This window comes from Calonectris borealis, chromosome 17 (assembly GCF_964195595.1).
Source record: "Calonectris borealis chromosome 17, bCalBor7.hap1.2, whole genome shotgun sequence".
NCBI classification, from domain to species: Eukaryota; Metazoa; Chordata; class Aves; order Procellariiformes; family Procellariidae; genus Calonectris; species Calonectris borealis.
In genome coordinates, this window is record NC_134328.1 from 16,583,917 (window position 1) to 16,596,378 (window position 12,462).

At 42.4% G+C, this 12,462-nt stretch overlaps 1 protein-coding gene across 7 annotated transcripts in view; it reads right to left on the bottom strand.

The window, feature by feature from the left end:
- Nucleotides 1–6,032: 6,032 nt before the first annotated feature.
- The window catches only part of RTEL1 (regulator of telomere elongation helicase 1), a 51,130-nt gene continuing 44,700 nt past the window's right edge, over nucleotides 6,033–12,462 (bottom strand). For 5 of the 7 annotated variants that reach the window (XM_075166817.1, XM_075166816.1, XM_075166815.1 and 2 more), the window contains 2 exons: nucleotides 12,122–12,225; nucleotides 6,033–7,005 (listed from right to left, as the gene is read on the bottom strand). In XM_075166817.1, coding sequence (XP_075022918.1) covers nucleotides 6,931–7,005; nucleotides 12,122–12,225 — 179 coding nt within the window. In that variant the 3' untranslated portion in view covers nucleotides 6,033–6,930. The remainder of the gene's footprint in view (nucleotides 7,006–12,121; nucleotides 12,226–12,462) is intronic. The other 2 variants (XM_075166818.1, XM_075166819.1) reach the window with 2 other exon arrangements.

Here is a 12,462-nt window from a genome sequence, read left to right on the forward strand (position 1 = left end):
GAAAACAGCAGCATGCGGTGCTCTCGCCTGCCCTGCGCTGGGGCTCTGAACACATTTCCTACCATTGTTTGAGCTGCAAGAAAGGAATTCCACTCGGGAATACAGCTGTCCACAAGGAATACAGACAGTTTTTATAAGCCAGCCCAACATCCTCTAAATAAGCTTCTCCAGCAGCTGTCACAACTTGTATTTTTCTCAAGCATCTCCCATTCCCATATGTCCTCTGCTCCATCGCGTAGCTCAGGCCACTGAGCAATCATCAGTATCAAACACCAAACATAGAATCGCAGAAAAACTTAGTTTGGAAAATTTTGTACTCTGTTTTGTGTTGGGAGGCCCAACACCACAATGAATGGCGTTCTTTACTTTTTTAGAGTTGTTACACGTATGACCGGGCTGTGGGTCTGAACTGCAATCCTATGCAGCAGTATCTTTCTCCTTTGCAAGAACTGGGCTCCTTATGTCCTCATGTCTCAACACTCAGTGTTCCCAAATATTCTTTTCACACTTGTTCCCTCCATGTACAGTCACACCTATTACGTTAATATTATCCCACGCATACAGCCCAGGCACGAACACCTTGTTTATACCCAGACACTCTCTAGAAGGCGTCCTGCCGAGTAACGGGTGCTGTACCTCGAGCAGGTGCATGGGCACTTGTCGGGACGGGGGAACGGAGAGCTCGTCCCTAACAGCCTCCCCTCATCCTCCAGCAAGCCCCAAGGAGGAGGCAGCACTCAGTCTCAAGGAGACTCTCTGAACAGGCATTCGGGAATAGTCAAAACCAGATCACGCACTCAAAAAGCAAACGCACAGTCTCTGGAAACGTAAAGGAGTCATAGTGAGGAGGTGAGAGGACGTGGAGGTTTTTCTCCTCAGGAGCCAGCAACCAAATCATTTTGCACCTCATTACGGAGAATTAACATTTGAGCATTTGCTTTCTGCAACACCAGAATGAACCTCCCACCTCCCACCGTCAGTCACTGGATCTGCGGATGGTGAATCTCCTGGACTTTATTCTTAACGCTATTAAAGATCAAACCTACACAAGCTAAAGGCACAATTTACAAACAAAGAAAATCAAACCCAGTTTTCTGCTACCCAGAAGGAGAAGTAAGCCCCGATGGTCAGAAGGAATCCAAAGCTCCTTCCAGCAAGATCAGTTTCTACCCATCATGGTTAAAGAAAACACTCTGACTCTAGCTGGAATCAAAGGGGCTCGACGTTTTAGTCCGAGCGCGCTGTTGAGTAAGCGGAGGGCACAGCGTGGGCTGCACTCATTTGCGCTCTACACAGAACAGGTGACGGGCTGATTTTCACAGGCCACTCTAAAATGGATTTTAATTCTGCTGCTGGTTTAGCTCAGTCACTTGTAGCTCCCCAGAGTAATCCTGATGATCGGTAACACCTTTTGACATAATCCCTGAGCCAAGGACTACTGGGGCTTTGCTGCATCATCTCAGTAATTAAATGTATCAATTAATCTCCCAGCACTCCCCTGGGACTGAGGCACATCCTCTTGAGGATGTTTCTTTTGGGTGAAACTCGCCACTAGTTTGAATCAAGCACGAAGCCCCGCACTGCAGCTGACCCGGCTGGAGAGTTTAAGCACGACCTTTTTATCCGAGGCTCACCCCACCCAAGGACAGCCTGGCATTCCAGAGCAGCCTTAGTGCAACAGCAGCACCTTTCCTTTTCTGGTAGGCAAAAGCTGATCTCAGTTTTCCTACCATGGATTTCACGTGGTTCTTTAGCCTGTTAACAGCCCTCTTGCTGACACATCTGGACTTTTCCAAGAAGCTGCAACCAAAACCGAAGCCTTTTGCAAACTTGTGAGTTGGTTGAAGTGATGAACAGTCATACTGCGACATTTGTAAAAGGATTACTCAAAAGTAATCTGAACGGCTTCATTTCTTCCCTGTCTCCCTCAGTATTCTGCTTCGATTGAAAGAAAACATTAACACCCATTCCCACGCTAAGAACACCTGCTTATACCTGTTAAGGGATGGAGGAACCCACACGACGTACGAAGGGCACGTAGCTGGCACATCCTGGATGGCACCTCAGGTGACTGCTGGGATGGATGCAATACGCCAGGAAACTCTAAGTATGCAGCTCCTCACCATACCGCAATGTGGTATCATCAATTCATTTTGTTCTGAATTTAACAATGACAAAAATGTCAGATTAATATTTAGAGAGTGAAATACCACGTCAATGGGACAGAAAGGGCTTCCCCAGGCAACCTCTACCTTTTTAGGGAGATAAGAGTCTGGTAGAATGATCTTCAATTAATCTTTTTCTGTCTGTTCTTCCGCTTGCCCAATGAACCCCCCAGAATGGGTTTGTGGGGTCACTGCCTGATCACTGGAAAGCAACAACTTGACTCACTACTGACTTTCTGACATGCGGAGGTAGCTTAGAAAAGGAATTCAGCATCATATTCTCATGGCTCTGACTTCACTTCCCCACACAGGGCATCGTTTCACACTTCTGAGAGCTTCAGGGTGTCCAGCAGCACTGCTTTTCAAAACTACTCTTGCAAAATCAGGTTTCTCACTAATATTCAGAGAAAAATCTGAAAAGCAAAGAAATTGCTCGCTCTGCATCAGTAGCCACTTCTCCAAGAAAAGACACAGTTCATCTCTTTCTTGATGAAACAGTTGCTTTCTTATTTTTGGTCTCTTCCCCAAATCCTTTCAGCTTTATTTGGGAAAAACAATGGGAAAAGTTTTTTCAATGACACCACTAAAATTGGAGACAATATTCCAGGTATAGTCATAGCACTGCAAGGCAGGGGCAATAAAGAGACTAATATCTACTTCCTTTCCTTCATGATCTGTAGCTCATGTGTCATTTGCTTCCCAGAATCAGCAAGGAGTGTCCGTGATAGTTTTCCCTCTCCCTGAGCACTCACTAGTTTGGATCAGTTCCTCTAACTATTTATAGCAACATAGATTTTTCTGAAACAATTCTTGTTTTTACTTTCTGGTCTTTGTAAATAATGTACTATCTCTACCTCTTCTTGTAAATTCAACTAGTTTCCAGATGACAAGAGATCGCTATCTGCAGCGTGTCCCGGCAGCTGGTTCCTGGAGACCCTCTTCAAGGTTTCACTGGAAGCAGCGTTATTGCTGGGGCAGGGGTGGGAGGAAGCAGCACTCTAAACACACTTAGGAGGACCACACTGACGCCATGAAAGATTCGGTGATGCACAGGCCTCCGAACGTTTCTTTGGAAGATGGGGAGTGGAAATGCATGCGCGCAGCCCTTTGTGAGAAGTGATTCTTGAGCAACCTGCCATGGGGAACGTGCGGTCAACACAGAGCTCAGCTACTGGGCAGAGGTTGGAGAGCTGGGAATGGGAAGGGCCCGAGGTCTGATCACAGGTCAGGTAACATCGCTGCTGGGCATCGGCCATGAACCAGGGAAGGACGCCCTGGAAGCCCCAGCATAAACACTCTCCTAGTGGGTAACGGGGTTGCTATTTAGTGACACCAAGTGATCTACAAGGGTAGAGACCTTGAGACCTACCCTCAAGTTCAGAATTGTATTCTTCCCCAAGAGGAGTTCCTTTGGGTTTACAGTAAAACCTGGTGAAGGACAATACCACATAAAAGCCTATTTGCTCATCACTGGTCAGGCTTGCAGCAGCTTGCCTTTTTTTTTTTTTAATTGATGGGCATAACTTTTCAGCAAACCTCTCCAAGATAGGTCAGGAATGACAGAATCGTTAAATTCTGTTTGTTATTAAAACTAAAGCTAAGTGATGAGCAGATAAGCCGCAGACAAGGACAACCCCCTGCAGGCTGGATGCTCTCCCACCAGTGTACGCTAGCATCCATCCGTCCTGCCCGAGAGGCACTGACAGCAGGGAACCAGGCTTCCAGACCCGCTGCAGTGCAATCCTCACTAACCAGAAAGCAGCAACAAAGCCAGACCGATTCCAAATCGATTCCATCTGCAAACAGCAGATTCCCCGATGGGGACACTGAAGTGTTTCAGAGCTTGTCAGGGTGGGCTCAGCTAGCGAAGGCACGGAACAGTAAATCTCTTCAGCAAGATGATGGAACTGCTGAAGAGTGAAAGAAGGAGTATGTGAATCTCTTGAAGGCACCAAGATATTTTTAACATCGTTCCTCTGCCCTGTCTCACTAACAATGGAGCATTCCCAAGTAACAACAGCCTCCAGAACTAAAACAACTCCAGTGGCAAGGAAAAAGCACAGCTGGAAAACTATTCTAGTTGAGGGGAAAACAAGAGTGTAATAACGTTTATCCCAGCAAATCACACATACATTTTAAGTACTTAATTTAGTCTTGCTGGATCTTACAGCATTCTTGCAGTCTATAGCAGATAATTCCCATCGGGCAAACCTAAACAAAGCCATCACTTCACTTGCTCTCTGAAGATGTTCAAAGCTCATGTCCGTGCTGTGGTTTCCCTCCAGTGGCATAAGCAGTAAGCTGCAGCTTCCCCCAGGGAGAGGTCTTCACAGACAAGGCACTGAACTATCTTACCACTAAATAACATTTTACTGTTCACTGCGCCCAGCCTTTGCTCAGTTCTTAGGCTTCCCCTTCCCCTGCTTACCCAGGCCGAGACAACGCACCGAGAATTCAAAACGAGCATCCGAAAAGTCGCAGGGACCTGCTCGGAAGCAGGCGTGAGCCTTGCCCCACACGGAGAATTCAGATTACCCCAAAGCCGCTGACGGCAAAACACCGGCATTGGCCTGATCTGCTTTCCCCCGAAAGCATCATCTTTTTTTCTCTTTTTTAAACTTCTGTAATGCAATAGTTATTGCTATAGCTGTTAAAAAAGCAAAAGAGAGCGAATGATGATAAAGAACACTCAGGGCACAACTTGTGAAGGTGCAACTTCAACAAAAAACCCTTAACCAACAAATAAAATCAAGTACATTTCAGGTATGGAGTTGCTTTGTTTTTGGGAAACAAAGCTGTCTTCCATGTTTCTGGCATGATTTCAGTCCAGCAAAATGTAGTTTTTCCGTCATTAAATACAACATAGTCACCATGCTACAAAACTCAGAGTCCTTGTGAAGGACAAGAGTTTAACACTACTGCCTTCTTGACACCATTGCTCCAAATCTTTTTCTGTTCATTTTTACGACACATATACGTACATACATTTTTCTGCAATTTTTCCCACTTATATTTCAAATATCTAGGGCTTTCCTTGCATTATTTATTCTTGTTTTCAGAATCAAAACCACTGTCAGCAGTGCACTGAATAGATACGTGGATAGAAGGTAAAATTCATTCACAGATTTAAACATGTCAGAATATATGCTAGCCCAAAATTACCTTCATTCCTGTCTAAATCTTCGTTACTTCTAATTATGAATTAATGAAATACGGAAAGTTCCTGTTTCACTGCCATTTAAGAACACCACTTCTCTTGTTCTTCAGATGGTCTGACCGCAGTGAACCCCGACTTGAATACACACGCATTATTTGACATTTTAATGCACGAGAGGCACAGTATCACACACACTACTGGGTTGTTTCTATGTAAAGTGGATTCCAATCTGAAAAAAGAAGCTTCTCAGTGAGGACCAATATCCCAGCAACTATGAGATTTGGAGTGACACTGGTTTTGAATTCTATAACCGGGGGAAATAAGAACCTTTGAAATTTTTGTTAAAATGCAGCTCACCTTTCCATTTTGAATTATCAATTATTAACATAAAACTTTACAAAATTCCATTGGTATGAAATCCACCTACACAGTGAAGAAAAAAACGCTCCTAAAATTATTAAAGAATATATTCTCCCAGAAAATTCTGAAAACATAGGCTATATGAAGTGTCTGTCATCACAGGAACACCAAAACTAATTAGCAAGTGAGAATACAATCCTTTGCTCATTTTTGTCAAACAAAAATATTCAAGTGTCAAAAATCCCACAGTATAAACCTCTCCTCTTACGCCTACCAGGGCCATTGGGACTCAAAACAGAATGTTTTTATATATAGTAATTTTTTTTTAAAAAAAACAAACAACACCCTAGTAAGACAAAAATGGGTTTGTTTATAGTTTAATTTACAGCAGCTACTGAAGATTTAAAATTGATACAATTTTTCAGGTTAACCACTGATATCCACTACTCACAGAGAGTGGAAGTACTAAGGAATTTTTTTTAACCCACTTATCTTGATTTATTTTAAAGTTTTAAATTAATTAGTTTCTTTTTCTTCTTGGAAAGTAAGCAACAGATAACACAAGCAGAATGGAAATATCAGTACTGAGCAGAAAATAAAGCCTCCTTAGAAGCATGTTTCCAAAAACCCCAGTACGATGGAAGGAATCAGGCTTCAGGGTGCACAGCAGACGCAAGGGAGTGTTTCTGCTCACTACCCAACCACTGGAATTTGTTTTTAAAAAGATCATCCTTTCTGTATCTTCTATTGGAGACAGCAGCTGCTGCCAAACACCAAACAGTGAATGTGAATCACTTCTTCCAGGAACACCAGTGTGGTAAGGACGGGCAGTCTGGCCTCCTTATTTAGCCAGCTCAGTTCCACTGTAGTACTATTGCTGGGTTTTTCCAGGATCTGGTGTTACCTGAAGGGCCCATGAATGACAGCCGCCTCCAGGATATAAAATTTCAGCCTAAGAGTGGCCACAGTAGAATTTACAGGCTAATATAAATAAGAAGTTAACCTTCTTCATTCCAGCAGAGGACAATATTCTGCTTTGTCTCCTGCCAGTGGTGAAGGACAGAGACCTTTCAGACCTGATCACCTTTGTAGGAAGAAATGATACGTGTTGGTGCACAGCATGTAATCTAGCGCCAAGGATCAAAGATATTTAAATGAACCTTCATCCTACTTCTGTTCAGGTTGAGAGCCAGAGTGCAGCGATTTCCTTCTGCTGACACGACGTACTTGCCCTTTCTGTTCGTGAGATTATGACCAGAAGAAAACTTGGATTAATCGCTGCTTTTTCACATCACTGTAGCACTCTGGGCACTTCTTCCTCATCTATATAAATAAATGAACAAAATAGGAGACAATATATCAAATTTCTCTATCAAGTCTGTTATTGTCCAATATGAACTATAAGCCATACTAGTCATTTGACAGTCCCCAAGATATTGTATCTACTATTTTTAAATGCAGTGTTACCGTGCAGTCAGTTATTTAACTGCTAGTAATAAAAGGAGGAAAAAGAAAGAAGAAAGCCTCCCAGTGAAGTAGCAACAAACTTTACAGCAGTTGTCTTAGATTAATTACAGCTATGACATATCTGGAAGACTAAAATACAGGAACGAGGAAATACAGAGCCTGCAAGAGCTGTTGTGAAGTATAGATGTACTCGTTATTAGTAAAATCCCGTAAATGGCCGAGGAGTTCCCTGAACTTCTGCTTCCTCTTGCACAGATGAGAAGGAAGTGATCTGGGCATACCAGGACACCGGTGATACATGTGCTCATGACCAAGACTTTTGTAGGGGAACCAGGTACATTTATTTCTTCATACCACCACACGCCTTTCTCAGTTAACAGCAGGAGACTGCACATGAGGCAACTATTTCTCCACCCAGGTTTCAGTTTGCTTCTTCACTAATCTTAAATTTTAAAGTCTGGCCTTTAGCCATTTGACCTGCAGATGAACCCCAACTGTTCTTTTTATATCTTGCAAATTACTAGTAACACTAAAATGCTCTGCTTATTTCAAAAGTAAGATAGTAAAAAACTTTTAAAAAAATTAATCTTTGTGAGAAAATTGCCAGCTCAGTAGGCTAAAATGATGGTTACCTACATCAGTGGCACTGTGCAGGCTTCCCTACAGTATGGAAGTTAATCATTGTAACAAAAGATGTAGAGTGCAAAGTAGGTTCAGGCACTAGTATTTTGATATTCTAAGTGTAATATATAATTGTGAAATCTTATATTATTTGCCCATATTCCAGAGAGTCCAGATGAGAATAACTCAGTCTCTCTGGAATACCTGCAAAAAGAGCGTGAATAAACAATGCATTTAAACATTGAAAAGCAGCAATAGACCTCTGCACAGAAAACCAAAACCAAAGGCAGCGTATATTGGCACAGTCTCTGCAAGGCTTTCCCTAACATCGAAAATTACCCAACACGCACCGGCACTAATCCCTTTAATCCCCTCCAGCTGCAGGGAGTTCTGTCTGCTCCTCCAAAAGCTTCCAAAACGTTCCAAAATTATTTACCACCTCTTCCCATCACTAAGCTATTTCAGTAAAATAACAAATTGGAAAAGACATCACAATTTGCAAAAACCAAGTCATTGCATTTTGAATGACAGGCTCTTAGTCACTTCCTCAAAGGACAATATGCACCAACGTGCTTTTGAGCTGAAGAAACATAGTGAGTAACTCATTAGCAAAGAAAAAAGAGGAGTTTTCAAATCCAGCCCAGTCAGCGGTGACAAAGCCCGATCCCATCTGAGAGTTCAGAGCTTAGACACAATAAACATGGTTGCTCATTTCCTGCTGGTAAGATTACCTCCACCACAACACAGCCCTTGCCATGAATGGAGTCAATTGTCTGTACAACGAACCGAGGCACAGGCAGGAATGCAGATGAAGTGCTAGGAGATGGTTCCTATGGGACTGGTTTCAGAGAAACACGGAATAATCTTTCTCCTGTTTGCAATCCTCTGCTCTCAATCAAGCTGTTGTTCTCATCTGCATGACTAGCCTCATCACTGGAAGTGTCTCTCTCCATCAGTCCTCAAGTAACGTCCCAAACTACAAGATATTTGAGTTGTCATTAACCAAACTACACTAGAATTGTATCACAAGCCAGCTAACATTACTGTATACTGAGAATCATTCACACTAGAAAGGTATGCCGTAAGTAAGGTAAGAAAAGGTGACAAGGCCATGTAGTTTCATGTTCTCCATAACAAAGACTATAGGATCTCAGTCGCGCTGAGCCTTGAGGGGCGCTTGAACAGTAGAGCAAAAGGTCTCAGCTGGTGAGGAGGTGCTTCTTACATCCCCTACATCCAACAGTTTGTTGTTCAGAGCAAGAAAAAAAAAACATTCTTAGAAATAAGGGCTTTGATGTATGTTGTCTATGGAGGAGGCAAATGGATCACACTGTTGGTGTATGTAGAAAAACTCCAAAGGTGCACTTATGAAGGACAGGATATCCATGAAGTGTTTTCTTGAGAACTGGAAGAATATTTTTTTGTCCTTTTTAAAAAAGTGGAGCATTAAACTGAACTAGCAAGAAGCAGGTTCAAAATGACAACAGAAAAAATGAGATGGTTCTTCACACAATGTTTGGCTAAGCTGTGGGAGTGCTTGCCATAGGACATGGATGATAAGCTCATTTGTGTTCAAAGGGAACTGGACGATGTGATGGAAATGCGTCAGAGGTTTCTTAATATACAGAAGCACCCTTTGGCTCAGGGAGTTCTTGTGCTGAAAATAGGTTCAGGGCTGAGAGATTACCTGCAAGAATCATCACTCATGCCTGCCATGTTCTTTTATCCTTTCCTAGCCATTCTTTTCTGTCAGAGACAGAATGCTGGGTTGGATGGACTTTTACTCAGAACATAATAGCAGACATACTGAGTCAGATTATTTGCTTCAAACTGTATCTGTCTTTCCTGATCTTTACAAATTGTAAGACTGTATTCACCTCATAGGGCTGTGGTATGCTACCACAAAGCAAAGCTCTGATTCACCTTGCTAAGAAAAACACAGATATTTTCTTTCTCCTGCCATCACCTGGTACAACATGGGATGAAGTTTCACTGTAAGTAGCAAGTTTGTTCAGGTAAGTGGCAAATATGGAAGTCGTTAATAACAAATAACCCATAGGGATGATTATTTCCTCAAACATGGCTTTGTATTGGATACCTGAATAGAACAGAAAGAATACTTCCAGTTGGAAGGGACCTACAATGATCATCTAGTCCAACTGCCTGACCACTTCAGGGCTGAACAAAAGTTGAAGCATATCGTTAAGGGCATTGGGGCATTGACCACCTCTCTAGGAAGCCTGTTCCAGTGTTTGACCACCCTCTCAGTAAAGAAATGTTTCCTAATATCTAGTCTGAACCTCCTGACACACCTTTGAAGCGCTCCCAGGTGTCCTGCCACTGGATACCAGGAAGAAGACATCAGCACCTCCCTTCTCCACGTCCCCTCCTCGGGAAGCTCCGCAGAGCAATGAGGTCGCCCCTCAGCCTCCTTTCTCCAAACTAGACAAACCCAAAGTCCTCAGCTGCTCCTCACAGGGCGTTCCTTCCAGCCCTTCCACCAGCTTTGTTGCCCTCCTCTGGATGCATTCAAGTACCTCAATCTGAAATAGAGTCTACTCTAGTAGACCAGACTATTTTAATCCCCATTTTAAGAGATGTGCAATCAGAAAAAGCAGTGATTAAAAAAAAAAATTGAGGCTGAGCAAATTCTGTGGTTTATCCATGAGCTATGAAAATGCATATTGACTTGGGGATTAAGGAGAAAACCAGACCTCAGAATTACCACTTTCAAGATAAAAACCACCGAACAGGGCAGTACAATTGCTCAATATACAACAGTTCTAATTTTGTGGATTCTTAAGCTGATGAAGCAACAATTACAAGTTACATCTTACTGGCAAAAGGAAAGTGTTTTCCCCAGACGTTTATAAGATAAAAATGTATGGTCTGAGATAACATAATCTCCCTGTGGGATAAAAAATGTTTGCCTAACCAAAACCTCTCCAGGGAGCTCATTCCGTTCTTTAATCAATTCAAGTCTCAAGTAGCAGATTATAACACATGCTAGTAAATTCTTGTCATGAATTTCCTAGTCTTTTCTGAAGTGGGGTATGCTGCCTGTCAGATGTTCGTCCCCATTATACTTTGGCACAAATGGAACAATTGAGTATTCAGTGGTAATGCCTATTCAAGGCAATTGGTTTGACTGCCCAATCCGCAGCAAACATGAGATGCCTTCCTTTGGCTTTCTTGTACTTTCTTACATATATTTCTACAATCCAATACTTTTGGATTTTAACATTTTTAAAGAAATATGGCATAGCAGACTGAGGATAAAATTTAGTTGAACAGCTATTCTGAATTCCCTCTAGGAGATATATGTCTGAGAGCATCAGTCTGGTCATTATTCTATATTCCTCTTGGACCAAGTCTGTCTTGGTCGTTATATTTTATTTGGATGTTAGTATACTGTTTATTTTCTACACTTAGCTGACGTAATTCAGTGTCTCCTTCCTGAGAAAAAGACCTTTCTCTGGAACTTGGAATGACTGATTATTTTGTACTTCCTTATAGATTCACAAGTTGAAGAAATTTCTTTTCCTTCTCTACTGTTTTCAGGTAGGTTCCTGAGCTCCATTGATTAGGAGCCTTCTTCACCTAGAAACCACTCAACTCTTGCACTAGACTTCCATCAGTCACAGACTATTAATACCTGGCTGCCGAATCAAATGTTGGGTAAGATGCTACCAAACACATGCCCTGGAACTGGGATCAGTTACATCCTCTTACCTAAAGAATTTCAACCACCAATTTACTCACCCAGGAAAACCAAAGGACAGGATAACACAGGAGATATCTGAGCATGAATTTGCCTCATCTCATGACAGTGTTTTAGAGTAGGTTTTTAGATGGGAAAAATTATCATAGAATCATTAAGGTTGGAAAAGACCTCTAAGATCATCGAGTCCAACCGTCAACTCAACACCACCATGCCCACTAAACCATGTCCCTAAGCGCCTCATCTACACGTCTTTTAAATACTTCCAGGGATATGAAACTAAGCAAGAAAAAAGAAAATAAAATAAAGGTTCACATGTAGAAAACCAATTTTTTTTCAAGTTGACTCCACAGCTTGTTGCCTGCATAGCTCTAGACGGGAAAACATTTGGAGGAAGCTCAGAAGGAGCTGCAAAGGTGTGAAAAAGACAGCATAAGGCAGAGGTCTGCCTCCAATCACATGGCAGAACATGGGAAGTAATGAAACAAGTGGTAAATCTTCCACCAGGATTTAAGTGTTCGCTCTGTAAACAGAGGAATTCTGCTTCCAGGGCTGTCCACATGGTTCTCCTGAAAAGCACAAAATTCACCAGCAGTTTCAGGAAAAGCTGAAACTAGTAAACAAGATAACCTTTAAGAACTGCTCCCAGCATGTTTTGCAACAAGTGAAGTCACATAATGGACATTTAAAAGGCACATCATCCTCAGATTTGCAGTTAGAGCACTGGAATCTTCCTAGAACAGAGAGAGGGGGCCGGGGAGAGAGGGGGAGAGAGAAAGAGAGGGAGGAAATGACTAAATTCCAGTAATCACCTGTGAAATTCTAATGCATACATGTTTCCAGTGCAGTCCAGAAAACAATGACCATGAGCTTTTAACTACTTTAACAGTGCAATACCTGGCCCTGTTACATTATTTCTTTCACATGACCTCACTCAGTCTCTCGATGCTTCAGATCCCCATTTAGAAACT